Genomic DNA, 17,192 nt, shown 5'->3' with positions numbered 1-17,192 from the left:
AATCTGATGTTACTGCTGTCTGGTTTCTACTTAAAAAGATCCCACCAAACTGACAGAAAGTTAACAAAAAAAAATCTTTAAATACTGCTTAATCCTACAATTATTTTGTTCTAGTGATAGAAACAAACCAGAGACCCAAACACTATTCTCAGAATGTTCCTGACATTAAATGATGCTGGTAAACAAAATAGTAGCATGCTAACTTCAGCTTTTATGCAAACACAAAGCAAATATTTTCCCATACTAACAGAAATTGATAGGGAAAGTGGTCTGAGCTTTTGAGAGAGACCTGGCAGTGAATACAACATGCAGCCGCACTTTTCACAGACTGGATCCTAAACTTGATCCCTGATTCTCCGACAACGGGTCAAGAAGACAGCACTTCACACTCTAATGATCCCAATCAGTATAAAGGTGAAACACTGACTCGTTCCAAAGGAAGCTATAACCACTTTCTCGTGTCACCATGTCATCACAATATGAATTGGAATGGGAAATTACTAAGCCAGGAGCAAAACGAAATCAATTTTAATTTAGTTATCAGTCCACATTCTTTTTAAAATGTAGATATTTTAACATTAAAATGGCAACATGCTCTTTGTGCAAGCAGTGAGTATCACCTAAAAAAAACAACAGCTATGGCTCCAGTAATAAATTAATAAAGATTTATTTAAAGAATATCTTCTCTAAATTGAAGGCTGTTCTTGTTGCAGCCATTTTCATTTTTTAATCTCCACTTACAGTCATATAAACAGACAACTTGGCAAATGAAGTTATCATCATCTGTCTTACTGGTTCCTCATCCACAAAATTAAAACAACACAAAATGATGTTTTTTTTCAGTGTTTTGTGATCTCTGATACCCTGCAAGCATGCATCCCTCCCCTGTCAAAGCTCAAATCATTGGAATGCTTCTGTTCTGCCCTGCACTAGGAACATAGTGGTAGGCAGGCTGCTGCTGCAGGGGGAGGGATGGAGAGACTGCTGTGCTGCTTTGACATTCCTCAACACAGAAAGTTCACAGAGCTATGAGAGAATCCCAAGAAGGGCAGGAAAAAGCTCTGTCTTCCCACAATACTGCAGTTTGGGATGCCTACCTACACTGATCTGCTCTATCAACAGGGGAGCTTGCAATGTGGCCATGAAATGTCAACAATGGGAGGCAGAAAAACCAATCTGACCGGTTTTCACTTTTGGTAACTTTTGCATGTTGACAGCACTTTCGTTGCCAAACCATCCCAATGTAGATATATTTTATGTGTCAGAGAAGTTCCTGTGTCAGCAAAAATAACAAGGAGTCCAGTGGCACTTTAAAGGCTTACAAAAGCATTAGGGTATTAGAGCATAAGTTTTTGTGAGATACAACTCACTTCCTCAGATGCTGAAGAGAAAAAGATGAGACAGGATAAAAAAGGATACAGAGATGCGAGTGTGACAACAGTGCTAATTAAATCAGAACAGATGTGGCTAATCTCCAACAGTGATGAGGTGAGATGAGAGTACCTGAATGGGAAATTACCTATTGTAATGCAAGAATCACTCAATGTGTTTATTTAGACTTTGGTTCAGGCTGTCAAATTTGCATATGAATTCCAGCTCAGAAGTTTCTCACTGCAGTCTGTTCCTGAAGCTTTTCTTTTTGAGAACTAGGGATATTAAATTTTGATTAACTGACTAATCAAATAGTCGATGCAATTTGCATTAGTCAATAAGGGCACCTTTGCCTTTGAGAAGTGTAGCAACAGCCCTGGCGAAAGCACTGCAGGCACAGGGCCAACAAGGGACTCAATGCCACGGGGAGCCACTGGTCTCAGGCTCCCTGTGGTGTTTCAAAGCAGCAGCGCCACATGAGTCCCCAGCTGATCCCGGGCTCCATGTGGCGCTGCTGAGAAAACACCTCTAAATCAGTTCCTGCCAATGTCATGCAGGGCACTGAGGACCCCAAATTTGACTCAGTTCAGTGAGCAGCCAGTGAAATAATCAGAACATTGGGGCAATATGCTGTTAGCAACCTATGTTATTATGTAGGTATGCTGTTTCATTTTGAACTAACTGGACAATTTGGCACAATCAGAATCAAGAGCTCACGGCCAGAAGTGACCACCAGATCATCTAATCTGACCTTCTGTGCATAGCAAACCACCTACAATATCCAGCACCCGCACACTAAAAACAATTGAAATTAGACCAAAATATTACAGCTCACTGAAACTAAACTATTGCGTGCCACAGGCAGACAACCGGAGGGACCAACATGCATCAGTGCCCCACAATCTGGTATAATGTGGTTGCAGAATCATCGGACTGGATGGACATCAATTTACCACAAAAACATATAATTAAAAAAAACAAAAAAAACATTCGCACAAGTGAAGCTCCCAAAATAAGAAAATATGCTGCAGTTTTTCAAGGGGGCGAAGGGCTGGGAAGGGAGAAAACAGAGGCAAATATCTAAGTTTCCTCTATTGTTTTTGTTTCATTTAACTCACTATAGTGTGTAAGCAGACTATGTATGCACACACAATGTTGTTACTTTATGGAAAGGATTTGTGCGTCCTTAAAGATCTTAAATAAAAAGACTTACATAATCCTACACAACCAATACAGTGACAATTTTGCAGGGGCACATGCCAGCTCGGTGTGCAAAGCTCAATCCCCATGCTGGATGTTAAATTCCTCACACAAAAGCCAACATTGCTGGTGAATCCTAGCCCAGACCTGGACATAATTGATCAGCTGAACTGAGTCTGTCATCATATCATTTAGAAAACAAAACTTTGCAAATAATGCTTGCTAATGCACAGTACAAATGATACAAACAATATTCTCATTTGTTTTCAGCAAAGCAGAAGCTTCGTTTTTCTTTCCAAGTATAGCGAAAGCACCATCAGCTGTTATTGCTTTAATTTTTTCTAGCTGTCCGATGAACTTTTTCAAGGTATCCAATACAGTGATTTTAATTTCTCCTCCAGTTGTTCCATATCTAATAATTCTTCCATCACATCAAAATCAGCAGCTGTAGCTCTGATAAACTGCTGCAGCTTTGGGATGCCATTAATATCCAGGCTTTCATCCACAGAAAGGTTTGCATACTTGGAAGAAGACAATATTTTCCTGAGTAAGTCTTCAATGTGTTCTGAGATATCCGGCGCCCATCTCAACGCGGATGAATCAGAGCTTAAGTTTTTTCACCATTTTCTCAAGCGCCTAGAGCGCACTGTGTTATAGAATGCAGTGTTTTATCTCACCATTAAGATAAGGTTTTATTATTTCATATGTGATTTTGTATGATGCAGTAGTGACTTTCACTTATGTTAACATGAAACATGATTTGTTGCATTACTCTTTGCTGCTTGAGTTTTGTAAGTCTCTTTCCTGAGTTCACTTTCCACCACTACTGGGCTCAAAGAAATAATCACATTCCCACTCCTCTCCAAAGGCTCAGTACTTGTTTTCGTTCTTGCACTTTTTCATTGCTTTCACCATGTGTATTTTCCTGCCCATAGCAAGGGATACTAATGTCCATATGATTGCTCAAAGAATTCGAATTGTTTTTTTAACTGAGGTTGGGGGCCTCCTCCTTCAGGAGGGCCACAGATCAACTGTTTGTGGGCCCTTAGAGAGGAAGCCCTGAAGAGCTCCAAACTACACTTCACAAGTCACCTGTGGCTCATGAGCTTTAGACTGAGTTTCACTGTTTTAAATAACGTTCACACAAATAGCAATGTTTAGCAGATGTTAGTTTGCATTGTAAAACTTTTGTAGTTACTAAATATGCAACTCTGATTAGAATTCTAGTGCTTGAGTGGTTATTTGTGTCAACCACAGCAGTTCCCCTTTTCATACTCTCCCTCCCAAAATAACCCAACACATTACACAGCAGAAAACTCTTTAGAACAGCTTAAAGTTATAAAAGAACTCTGAAAAGGGAACCACAGTAACAACAAACAAACAAGATGAAGACATGCAATAAAGAATATCAGAAAGTACAAATGAGTGAGTACTTCTTTCCCAAAGCTGCCAAGAAAAACAGTCTGAATTGAATGCATTTTAGTTACTGTACTCAAAGTTTACAATTGGAGATTTTATCAAAGGGTTATGACGACAGGAGTATAGTAGGACCTCATAGTTATGAGCAACTAAGAAATGGAGGTTCTTCGTAATTCACGTGTTCGTAACTCTGAACAAAAGTTACAGTTCTTTCTAAAGTTTATAACAAAACATTGACTTACTACAGCTTTGAAACTTTACTATGCAGGAAAAAAACATTGTTTTTAACCATCTTAATTTAAATGAAACTAGGGAGCTGCTCCCCCTGCCTGCCAACCCCTCTGGTCCGAGGAGAACCCATCCTCGCTTGCTCCCACCCCTGTTGGCTCTCTTCCCCTCTCTGGCCCACTCCAGCCTCCAGCGGGCCCTGGCTCTCTCTCACCCCCACTGCTCCAGGTCTCTCTCTCTCTCTCTCCTCTGTCCCTCTCCCCCAGGCCCAGCTTTCTCTTGCCCCCTCCCCCCGGCCCCTCTTGGCGCTCTCTCGCCCCACCCCTGGCTCTCTCTTGCCTCTCCTCCCCCAAGTCCACCTCAGCTCTCTCACCTCTCCTTCCCCCCCAAGCACACCCCGGCTCTCTCTCACCCCTCCTCATCCCCCCCAGCACACACCTTTCTCACTCTCCCCCCGGCCACGGTGCACTAGCCCTGGTTTTCTCCCCAACCTAGGGGGTGCACGAAGGGCCTGGGGAGGGAGCGCAACTCCCATCCACTGGAGCACCAGGAAGGGGGGAGGCTGCATGGCTTGCAGCTTCCCCCTGCCCCCGGCTCCAAGCACCAGGGATGGAAGAGGCTGAACAGCTCCCGGGGCCTCACAGCTCGCAGCTTCCGAAGCCTGAGCTGGAACATGGGAGAGGAAGGCTAAGGCAACACGCAGCCCCAGCCTCACACTTACTTTGAGGGCCATGGGGGTTGCTTTTGCACCACTCCCCCACTGCATACGGGCCAGCAGGGGCAGTGCAGGGCTGTGGGCAAAGAGGCCAGTCAGCAGGGAAGCCTGAGGGAAGAACTGGTAGTATGGTGAGAGGCCGTTTCCGGGTGGGAGGCCCTGTTCTGGGCTTGGAGATGGGCACGTGGCAATGCAGAGTGACAGATGTTGTCCCACAGGAACAATGGTTTTATATATAGAGATAAAAAACACAGACACAGTTTCCTTACTTTGTCAAATCTTTATTTAACTTTCTCTTTTGGGTCTTTTATGTTTAACTAGCACGCGGAGCAGTAGAGCTGCAGGTTTTTGCCCAGAGCTGGAGTGGAGCCGGAGCACAAAAAATCTTGACTGCTCCACTGCTCCAGTTTTTTTTTTCCAATTCAAAATGAATGGTATTTTAGCAAGAAAGTCCTAAAGGTGCCAAAAAGTTTCAGATTGTATAACAATTGATATTAACATCTACTTTACCACTTTACGTAATAGGTCACAGTTATTCTCACTTCAGCCGAAATCAAGATTTAATGTACGGATACAAAATTACAACATTTTTTGGAGATACGTTTTATTAAAGAATCAGATTATCATCAGACATCCGGCAACACAGTAGACTGCTCCCACCCTTGTGTCAAGGTTAGGAGAGTACGTACTTGCGTAGATTAGTTAGATAAGTATGTGTTTATTTTCAACCTTGTAACATGTAGCCTCGTTACTTCCCAACAATTAATGTTGTAGAACAGCGATAGCACGCACTGACGCTACGGCACATACCAAATTTAACTGATATATCTATATTAAAGCATTTTTGAGATATTAATTAAAAACTTGGAAAATATTTTGAATATTTTTACCGCAAAATTTCCTAAGAAAAACTAACTTGCAATTTATAAATAAAAAATTATATTAATTATGTATATTAAAAATACTTCTTGCTTCATTAAAGTGGCAAGAAACATGTTAAAATATTAAAATATACTTTAATAATAATTTTGTGTAAAAAAAAAAAAATGCGATCATTTTTGTCCAGAAAATCCAAAATAAATTCTAAGTACCTTAAGTAGTTAAGAGATCACAAGCAGGTACATTATAAAAAAATGTAATGCTTTTGTTCATTGCTTTTCGAAGATCATAACAAGAAACATTTGGATGCGGTAGTAGCATAAAAAGATTTGACTATGGCTTCAACAAATAAATCAAATCTGCACCCCATGATTGATAGCCGATTTACGGAAAAGGATCTCAACAACGTCTTTACTTTTGAATCTGAAAAGCCCAAATTTGGGCTTTTGGGAAAAGCAAAGAAGAAATCGGCAATGTGCAAGGTGGAAAAGGAAGTGAATGGCGAGCTCAAGCCATGTAGCTTCAAGACAAGTGAAGCAAATGCCGTGAAAAGTTTCAACCTTTGGCAGCATGTAAAACGTAACCATCCTGAAAACAATGCGGCTCTGGTTACAAAAAAGGACCAGGAAGATGAGGCAAAACAGAAAGCTGATGCAGTTAAATGGCATTCATCTGGCTCTTTGAAAACTCCTGGAGAAAAGATTTTTTGCAGAACTTCATCTGAAAAGAAACCCAAAATTGAGCAAACAAAACTTGACTCATATTTGAAGTCCTCAAAGGTAACAGTCACCATGGATTACAATACTTTCCGTGACAGGCTGATGGAAATATTTTGCCCGAGTTCAACACCACTCGCTACCTTCAGGCTAAACAACAAAGGATTCCAAAAAATTGCAGGTGAAATGGGTCGGCAGCTTGGCGTTTCAATGGGGCACGATGCAGTTTGTCATTTAGTTGTCAAAACAGCTGAGTCTGGTCGCGAAGAGCTCAAGAAAGCTTTGGAGAAAAAATTGTGCTACCTGAAAATGGATGCGGCAGAAATTTCCTTGCAATCAATGCTCAGTACTACGAAGAAGGAAAAGATAAAGCTGTGGTAAAAACCTTGGACATAATCAACACTGAAGGGCATCACAATTCTTCCTACATGAAAAGTCAAGTAAAAGCTATTTTAGAAAAATTTGGAATCAGTGAAACGCAAGTGCCGAGCATCTGTGTTGACAATGCAGCAAACATGACATGTGCCATCAAAAATTTCAGCAAGAACAATGAAACCATTTCTACCTCTGAGAACAGGGATGCGGACAGAACTGAAGCTATTTTGCCTGATGAAGGAACTGAAGGAATGGATGAAATCCAACTCTACATGGATGCTGCTGCACAATGGGTTAATGACCCTAGCCTCATACTTCCAACATGGCTTAATGAGGACGACTCAAAAGTCCAACTGATGAGGTGTGGTATGCCAACTGAAGAGTGTGAAATCTGGGATGGACTGAACAAAGAACATGCGAAGAAATTACTGGCAAAAATTCGACAACCCATTGTCAAACTACGAACCCCAAGTATTCGAAGCATTCTGCTTGATCTACACGGGGTAACTCAATCATTGGATACTCTGACTCGCTGGGGTTCACCATTTGTGATGATTGATCGGCTTCTCGTTTTTCAACCTTACTGTGAACAAGTGGCTGATGCTGGAACAAGAGAACTCAAGTTAACAAAAGCTGAATGGGACAAAGTGAAGAACCTGTGAGACCTCTTGGCAAAGCCACACCAAACAACTGTGAATCTTCAAGCTGTCGATGTAACCCCGGAAGTTTTAATGAAGGAATGGCGAAAACTGTCAAAATTCTTGCAAAAAAATGGTGGACAAATTGCAGAAGGAATTCTATCCTCCATGCAGAAATGTGAAGAGAAGCTTTTTGACAAAATTCATTTCCTTGATGGAGTTTATGTTGACCCACGGTATCGGATTCTTCTTACTTCAAGGGAAATACCAAAGGCAAAGGAAGGGCTCCTTGATATTGTTCGCCGACTCGAAAAACAAAATCTATTGCTACATTTGAACTCAGTGGAAGAGGTTGAAGAAAACGAAACACAACAAAAGGAGTCATCAACAATTGAATCTGCTGTTTCGGAAAGTTCACATCCTTCAGAAATTGCAGGCTGTTCTCAAACTTCCGTCTCCACTCTGAACTTGTTTGAGCGTCCATCCCTGAGACATCTTCAACCATCACAGGGAAATGGAGATAATTCAAGCACCAATTCTTCAGAAGATGATGACTTTGAAAAGGAATTGGATAAAGAAGAAAGATGCTGGCGAGTTTCTGCAATTCATAATTGTAATGAAGTATTATTTGAGAGAAACTTTCAGGAAGATTGTGAGGCGACAGAGTCTATAGGTAGACTAAAAATTAAGTCTGTTTTTGAGGCTATTCATAGCTACCCACACCGTATTCAGGCTGCCTGTAGAATTGCTTCGAGCATGCCAACAACTCAAGCTAGTATAGAGTGACTGTTTTCGGCTTTAAAGTTAATTTTAAATGATCTGAGGCAAACTATGGAAGACGACTTGATTGCTGCAATAATTTTTTACAGATTGAATTATGAATGAATCTAGTTTGTATCATTCTTGATGACATTTAAATTGTTTTAAAACTGAATAAAAATAATGTTCTCTCAAAATTACTGTATGCACTCTTTTATTTAGTTAAAAATTAATTTGAGTCAGAGCGTGGAGCGGAGTTGGAACGGAGCTGGAGCAGTCACTATTAGTGCCGGAGCGGAGCCAGAGCAGAGCAATTCAAAAATTTGATTGCTCCAAATCCCTGTTTCCATCTATTCAATGGGACTCAGTGCTCAATCTAGAAGATACCACCAGAGATGCTTAATTTTGCAGTTCTTAAACTGTGGATTTGCATCTCCAGAGATAACATGCTTGTTAATAGCAAAAATATTATTTGAAAGGAAAAAGAAAAAGAGGTAACAAAATAACAGACCTCCACCCTACTGTCCCTCTTCACATTTACATACAGAGTCAATCCTTACCTCTCTGTAAAAGTACAAAGTTTCAAAAAGTTCAATGAATAGAAGCCAATATTGTAAGTTTCTCATGTTGGCTTAGCTGACACTGTCAATTTAATTGTTATTTTAAAAAACAATTTTAACAAAAACTTGATTTTAAAAAACGTGAATGTTTAACTAGATTTAAAAATTTATATGCTTATTTTTTGTGTATACATAACGTTGTTTTAGCTAAATAAAACAATTTAAATGACTGTCTGGTAGGGATGTGAAAGTGTACTTGTGTAGACGGTTAAACCGATGAGTCTGGGCTCATAAGTTAACATTCCCGGTTATACAGTTTCTCTTTCTCTCTCTCTCTCTCTCTCTCTCTCACTCACTCACACAGAGCTACCTCTGTATGTGAGGCAACAGCATTGGGGAGAAGTAGTAGGCAGGAGCCGGTACGCATGAGGAGCCAGTTCCGCCAGCCCCCCGCGCGTAATCACTGAAATTTTCAGCAGTTACATGATTAAAAAATTAGGCATTTTAACATCCTAATGCAGTCTAGGGTGGAAGAAGAGATCTGACAACCAGAACAGGAAGTGGAGAGGGAGGACAAGGGAAAGTGATGTTGACTCACCATAACAGAAGTCTTAAAAGACACCTGTATGGGAATGTCACTGATAAAAATGCAAGTTATATAATGAAATAACATGTATATAGCACTTAATGAATTTGCAAACTCTTTCAGCATTTCTCAGTTCCCCATACTGAACTAGTTACTCCTGTAGCATTAGAGCTATGGTCACCAACCAGTCGATCGTGAGGTAATGTTCCCAGCACCCCTTGGTCCTCCCCCCTCCCCAACAAGGAGCCACCACTGGCACTACAGCCTCCCACAAAAACAGAGCTAGCTCCGGCTTCCTGCGGCAGTGGGAGGGGGGTCGTCCCACGTCTCCACACAACAGTTCCCCACACACACACTGCAGGCAGGAAGGCAGGCAGCATGGGGAAGGAAGGGAAGACAAGGAAGCGCGCACTCCTCCCCTATCCACAACAGCGTGAACATTTTCTTGTCTTCCCTTCCTTCCCTGTGCACCGAGAAGGCGGGGGGTAGTTAAGATGGTGGCGCAGGATCCGAAGTGGCTGGATTTCTTAAAGGAGGCATATGTGCACTTCTTCCGGTGCTGCCTGCAGATCCTGCCCCAGAGATCCTCCTTCCTAGGTACCAATCAAGCTGCTCCTACCCCCCTCTCTCCTGGCCAGACACCTACCCCCAGCTTGCTCCTGTACCCTACTTTCCACCCAGATTCTGCAGCCTCATCCCTATCCCACACTAGCAGCCTTGTCCATCACACTGGATTCCTCATTTTTGGCCCCACCTCAGAGCGCAGAGGGGCCCATAAAATCCACTAACCCTGAATCCCCAGAAGAGTTAATCTGGCCTACGGCCTTGAACCTTAGTCCTACCTGCCCTCCCCATCGGGCTGGAGTGCCAAGGGAGTGAGGTGTCTCAGTTGGGGCCACATCAGTGAGGCATGGGGGGGTTTGGAGGGGTTTATTATTTGTATCTCACTTGTGTGATCCTCGACTGATTTTTCTGTGGGTCAGTGGCCCCTGCCCCAAAACAGTTTCCCTGCCCCTACCATAAATAAAGACAATGCTGAAATGTTTTGTGTTGGACATAATATTTTATTTAAAAATGAAGCCTGGTCAACAAGCCCCCCCATTGGGACCAAGCCTGCATCTAGCCACAGCATCATAACACTCCTGCGTCCCCACACACCCCAACCCTGAGCCTATCATACACCAGAACCTCCTGTTCTGAGCCTCTCACATCCCCAGTGTTGTGCCACAACACTCCTGCACCATTCACACAGCACAAACCTGTGCCCTAAACCCATCATACACCCAACCCTCCCTGCCCTGAGCCCCTCATGTATCCTAACCCAAACTCCTGCACCCCCACATCCACAAGCCTGCAGTTTACCCCAGCACCCCAACCCTCCACCTGACCCCAACACTCTCCAGCCTGGAGCATCCTCCCCCCCCCGAGCCAGTATACCCTTCTCCACCTCTTCCTGCACCCAAATTCCCTCCAAGAGCTTGCACACCTCACCCCTTCCTACACTCAAATCCCCCATTCCCATTCCATAGCCCGTGCCTCCTGTCTCAACCCAGTTAGAGTGAGTAAGGGCTGTGGACAGCAAATGATGAAGAGGAGGGGAATGGAAAGCGCAGGGCGTGGAGTCTTGGGGAAGGGAAGGGGTAGAATAGATCTTGGCTTGCCCTGACATTTAAAAAGTGACCTTGGGTGTAAAAAGGCTGGGGACCACAGAATTAGAGTGATCTCTAAACTGACAGCAGAAAAGCACTTTATACAACAGCAAGTTTCTCCCTTTGAAGATGGCTACTGTATAAAATGTTTGCTACAGAAGAGAACTGACATACTAATCACTTTGAGTTTGCAACAGATTTTCCAGTCATCATCCTAATCACTCCTTTTGTATACTTTCTGAGTCAGAGACCATCTCATATAAGATTCTACAGCACTTAGTACAATGAGGTAGCAATCCCAATTAGGACAACGGAGGCCCAATAGTAATAATGATAATCAGAACTACTTCCCACCTGGAAGAACTGAAATGGAAAATGAATAGGATGATGATCAGTATTTTCCTTGGCAGCTTTCCATCTTACACTATTATTGTTCTACTGCCACTGCCCACCTCATCAGAATAGCAGAATGGCAAAAAAATGAGAAACGTCAAGGAAGTAAAATGAGCATTGTGACAAAGTTTAAAAAAAAAAAACGCAATGAAGAATGAATTAAAAGTTGTAATGAGATGAATAAAGCCCCAAAATGGGGATTAGCGAAAAATTACACAAAGACAACAATGAAAGGCATAGTACAAAGACACTCCAGAATGCTAAGTAGTCAATATAAGGCAGAATAACTAAACACCGTTGGTGAGAACCTCATTATCTCATGACCGCCCTCCATGGAGTTCTTCACTGAAACACTACATACAATGTCACAAAATGTCAAGTGCTTTTCTAGCGAGGTTCTGAAATGCATCACTTGGGTAAATCTACTATGGAAAATAGCATTTTGCAGCAAGGAAGAAAAAATGTGTCAAAGAAAGAAAGATGACAGTCAAAACTAATGCCTAGTCTACTACCCTTAAAAGTTTTGTTATCATAGCTACATTGGGGGTGGGGAGATCTACACTCCAATCAACATACATATGCTGGCAAAAGGCTACTGTAGAAGCAGTTGCACCAATAAAGTCCTTTTGCTGTTACAGATTATTTTGTTCAAGGAACTGACCGAAATGGTTTCAGCAAAAGAACTCTTGCTGGTATAAGCTGTGTCTTCACTAAGAAGGTTTGCTGAGACCCAGATGACTACACTGGCAAACTTTCTAAGAAAAGTGATGGCAAACTGGTATCCAAACAAGCAGCTTATACAAAGTATTTTTGGTGCCACTGTCCTGACAACCAAAATCATTATAGTGAATGCCAAGTACTAAGTAGACCTGGATCACATTGATATTGCAAGAGGCAAAATATTCTCAATCATCTCCCTTCTTGAAGTCATTCTTGCAGAGATGGCTTCCAAAGAGAAGTGAACACAGTAGGCATCTGCATCATATTTGTAACCAGACTTTAAAGGCTTGTCCACACACAAACTTGCACTGGTCTAATTAAACTGACTTAGTTACATAAGTACAAACCCTCTGTGGACTCTTTTTTCAGCATGAAAGTATTTCAGCTTAATTTAAATCAATTCCCAATCAACTTAACTATACTGAAGAAACCATTCATGCTGAAATAGGAGTGTTTCTACAGAAGTTTGCACTGGTTTCACTGTATCAGTTTAAATTCACGCCTTATGTTATCCCTGGGCAACTTTCCCATATAGACAAGGCATAAGAGAACAAACCAGTCTTCTCCATCACCTGCTTACTTCATGGTATATCACTCCCATGTATTATATAATGTCACCAAAATGACTAAATGATTAAAGCATATGTCTAATGTTATCTAAATATTCTCTGATAAGCATTCTTCCGTTCCTTTTCTATCTACCACTCAAATAACATCTATTTTTTTACAAACACAATCACCTATTTCCTCTCCACCTATTTTGTTTCCCCTCTCTGGCACACATCAACCTCCCCCTGCTGAAAGATGTATTCAAGGACCTACTGCAGGGCATTAGTAGCTCTGCAGATCTGGAAGTGTTTGGGAGATGGCTGCTTTATTTAATTTCTCATGCACTAGGTCAGGAAAAAAACCAACAATCTGGGGTATGGTGACAGGAAATTTGTCAGAGCCCATTTGATATAAATACAGCTAAGTTACAGAAAACTGGATTAAGAACATGACATGAATTTGGTAAGGGCACATACATAGGCTTTTTGAGATGAATGAAAAATGAGGAAAAGCAAGAACTATAAAAGTAAACAGATGAAAGCCAGTTGGCTGTATGCAATACAGGAAAAAAGGAGATGTGTCTCCATAAACAGGCAAAAGCAGTTGTTAAAGTATATGCCCCAAGTGTCTCAAGACTGGATCAACTCTCACCTTCAGGAGACCCATTGGTTTCTCTCTTAGTATTTAGTTATTCATTTTTGCATTCTGCAAGAAAATGCAGCGCATATTTTTACAGTTCTCTTCCCTCTGGATGATAAATTTGCCACATATTAATTTCTCCTACTAGATGACCTTGCACAGGGCAAGAAATTGTGCTTGCTCCCTGGTTTCTTTCTCTATCTGCAGACTGAGGATTTTCATGCATGTGTTACAGAATCTAAATTAGGCAGGGCTCGACAAACCATACAATCTACTTGCCCGTGGCAAATAGATTTCAGCCACGAGCCCTGTTCATTCGTGGCGTGCGCATGCGCAATGCGGCTCTTGCACATGCGCAGTACGGGGCTGGCAAGCAGTTTTCACCGCCGTTTGTCAAGCCCTGCTAACAAGGATATAAAGTCGGTTAAAAAAGATGAAATTTTTTAAAGTCTGAAAAATCTTAGTTACACACACAGCAGGCTCTGCAGTATAAACTTTAAATAAAGCCTTCTCCCCAAGCAAAGCCACTTCCCCGGGAGCAGAGTTGGCAAGAGCTGCTGGTGCCACTCCTGGGGAAGAGGCTTCCCTGCCACAGGGGTTGGTCCAGGGAATCAGCATGTAACCTGGGTCCAGGGAGTCAGCATGTGGCAGTGGGCTGGGCCCGCCATGGACAGGGGTTGCTCCAGTCATCCAGAGCAGCCCCTGCCTGTGGTGGGCCCCACAAGGATGGAGCAGCCCGCTGCCCATCCTCCAGTCCCTATAGTTAACTGGAAGTAAGCATTACCCATTTAGTGTGACGCTTATCAGTCAGCCAGTTATCTTTACACATCCCTGATCTCTAACTCTCTTAGATGCTGGTAGGATTCATGTGTTTTATAGAATTTCAAGGGATAAGGTGATTTCCAATATAGAGATGCGAGATATTTTCCTGTGTGTTAGTGTCTCTCTGGAGTTGCTCTTTGTGTGTCCATCGTTCTCCGGGGATACACAGATGGGAGTTAGTGGTGTGTGTCTCCTCAGGTTGTGAGTTGGTCGGGGTTTTGCCGTCTGTCACAGCCTCTATTCTCAAACAGGGCCATGCTCTGGGTGTTCTACTCTTCAGCAGTGGTGGGCAATATGACGGTCACATACAGCCCACTGGAGTTCTATAAGTGGCCCGCTAGACATTTTGTTTCCTGTTGCCCACATACAGGGTTGTCAGATTCCACTGGTTTCCATTGGTGGCGGGGGTGGGAGGGTTGGTTGTGTGTGTTCTGTAGCAGTATTACTAAAGTGACATACACATAAAGTAACAGCATATGAATTGATGTGCATGCTGATTACAAGCTACGGATGTCAACATGTAGTCACCTATATGATTAACCAATTAGCCTAGGCATATTAGTTAATCTTGTTGACTACATGCATTTCCACCCACCCTCATTGCTGCCTCTTTGTTACAGGCAGCAAGAGTGGGGGGAGAGGGATGACAGGAGCTGGTCCTGGGGGGAGCCAGATTAAAAGGCAGTTCACCCCAGCACAGTGCTGCCTTCCCCCTCACGCTGTTGCCTCTATCAGTGGCAGCGGGGGGAGAGGCAGCCACAAAGCAGTCTCTGTCCGTGAGGAGCTTGGACCCCCTATGGACAAGGGCTGCTTCCAACCCGTGCTGCTACTTCTGTATCAGAAGTAATGGAGAGGCAGGTAGCTGTTCTGCGCGGGGGGCTGGTTTTTAAGCTGGCTCTCCTTGCAGACCAGCTCCCCCAGCCACCTCTGATACAGAAGCAGTAGTGCAGAGTTGCAGGGGGCATCCCAGGAATGGGGCTGGGAGCACACTGGCTGCCAGCCCCACCCCTGGGGACTATCGAATAGTTGTGTAATCATTAAGATTTTATGCAATTACACAACTATTCAATTACCTGATATCTGACATCGCTAGTTTGCATGCAGGATTTTGAGCTGGAGCAAGGGTTGGGGTGCAAGAGGAGTTGCAGGGTCTGGAAGGGAGCTTTGGTCCAGGATCAGGTTCTGACCTGAGGTAGGGTATTGGGGTGCAGAAAGGGATGCGAGGTGCAGGCTTTGTTCCTGGTCGGGAGATACATACCACTGGTGGCTGCTGGATGACAAAACAAGAGGATGCTGGTGCCGCCCTAGACTGTGGCAGAGGAGGGAGGACCACTCCTCCCCCCCACCCGGTCTCAGCCTTTAACCAGTTAACTGGTTAAGCTGGACTTGGCCCGCAGGGTGTATATTGTTCATCCTGCTCCAGTGTGTTAGTCACTTCACGCTCTCCTCAGGGATATGGAAGAGTTGCTTTGTGTATAATCTCTCAGGAGATACAGAAATGGGACAAAATACTGGTTGTGCAATACTGTCTCTTCAGGGGGCTCTGGAGATGGGGGGGGAGTTGCTGGGTGTGTGCTACAGCACCTCAGCGTTATGCGGAGACGGGTGCTGCTCGGCGCGTCACAGTCTCTCCCTCGCAGCCACCCCCACCAGGCAGAGGCGGGCAGCGCTACGAGGATCGGGCCGCCGGGCTGCGGGTCTGCCACAGGCCGCTCCCGCTCTCCGGGCCGAGTCGTGTTGCCCCCGTCGGAGCGAGCGGCGCAACCCCCGCCCGCCGGGCCCCCAGCTGCCGGGCCCCGCGCATGCGGCCTGCACCAGCGGCCTAGTGCTCCGCGGGAAACCCGCGCCCGGGCGCCTGCCCCAACAATGGCGGCGGCAGCGCCGCCTCCTCCCCCCCGCGCGGCCCCGCGCCCGCCCCCCCGCGCGTACCTGGCTGAACTCCTCGCCCACATCGGCGTAGATGTCTATGTGGTCCACGCCGTCCGCCATGATGCCGCCCGCTCCTCGGGCCTCCGCTGCCCGCCGCGCCCGGGTCTAGAGCCGCCGCCACCGGGGAGGGGGAAGCCGACGTCACTTCCTGGAGGAGAAGGGAACTTCCGTTTGCTGCACCCGCTCGGTGCCGAATCCTCTCCCCCGGCTGCTGCTCTAGCCCACCCAGTGCGCCTGAGCCCGCCCCGGGCGGGGGTCTCACACAGGCTGCCGCCCCTCCCGCTGCTGGCAGCTTCTCAGCGCCGCAGGCCAGGGAGTAGGTGTCCCCCCCCTCCCCCCCGCAGCAGGGTTGCTCGCTGGCCAGGCTCCCCCGCTCGTTGGGGGGTGCGACTGGGGCCCCATTAAAGGAGGATGTGTCCATTCAGCAGCACTCGCCGGCCCCAGCTTGGCACCCCATGGGCTGGAGGGGTGCCTCGGCTCCACAGCATGGATCGAGCTCGTCACAATCATAGAGCTGGAAGGGATCTCAAGAAGTCATCGAGTCCAGTCCCCTGCCCTCATGGCAGGACCATGCACTGTCTAATTAAGTGGTGATTTATATGAATCCATGGTTCATCAGCGTTCAGGACCAGGGGCCAGTTCCACCAGTGTTTGGGCCTATGTTTTTCAGAGCCATCCCATCCATAGGGCAGACTAGGGCACCAGCCCTGAGTTCTAGCCAGAGATCAGAGGCAAGGGCTTGCCCTGCTATTTGCATGCTGTGGCTCCACATGGCTCTCGGGAGTAACAGCATGTCTCCCCTCTGGCTCTGATGCGCAGGGGCAGCCAGGGGGCTTCGCACACTGCCCCCACACACCATACTAAGGAAGTTAAAATGCAATTATTAATGTCCTTTCTTGCACAAGAATCCGCAGACCATCCACACTGCCCGCCCGCTCTTGCGGAAGAAGATTTAAAGTACAGCGTGGTACGAGAGCACTTCTTGCACAAGAGCTACACTCTTTTCTAACAGGTGTAGGCCCTCTTGCACAGGAGCTCTTGCGCA

The 17,192-nt window shown here is 44.9% G+C and overlaps 1 protein-coding gene and 1 pseudogene across 6 annotated transcripts in view; one reads left to right on the top strand and one right to left on the bottom strand.

Annotated features, from left to right (window-relative positions):
- The window catches only part of CPSF6 (cleavage and polyadenylation specific factor 6), a 43,809-nt gene extending 27,505 nt beyond the window's left edge, over positions 1–16,304 (bottom strand). For all 6 annotated transcript variants that reach the window (XM_075931556.2, XM_075931582.2, XM_075931583.2 and 3 more), the window contains exon 1: positions 16,148–16,304. In XM_075931556.2, coding sequence (XP_075787671.1) covers positions 16,148–16,207 — 60 coding nt within the window. In that variant the 5' untranslated portion in view covers positions 16,208–16,304. The remainder of the gene's footprint in view (positions 1–16,147) is intronic.
- LOC149525579 (uncharacterized) lies at positions 154–8,426 on the top strand (annotated as a pseudogene).
- Positions 16,305–17,192: the final 888 nt, after the last annotated feature.

This window comes from Pelodiscus sinensis, chromosome 1, assembly GCF_052426305.1.
Source record: "Pelodiscus sinensis isolate ZL-2025 chromosome 1, ASM5242630v1, whole genome shotgun sequence".
In the NCBI taxonomy this organism is placed as follows: Eukaryota; Metazoa; Chordata; order Testudines; family Trionychidae; genus Pelodiscus; species Pelodiscus sinensis.
Note: the sequence above shows the minus strand (reverse complement) of the source record. Positions and strands in the feature narration are given on the sequence as shown.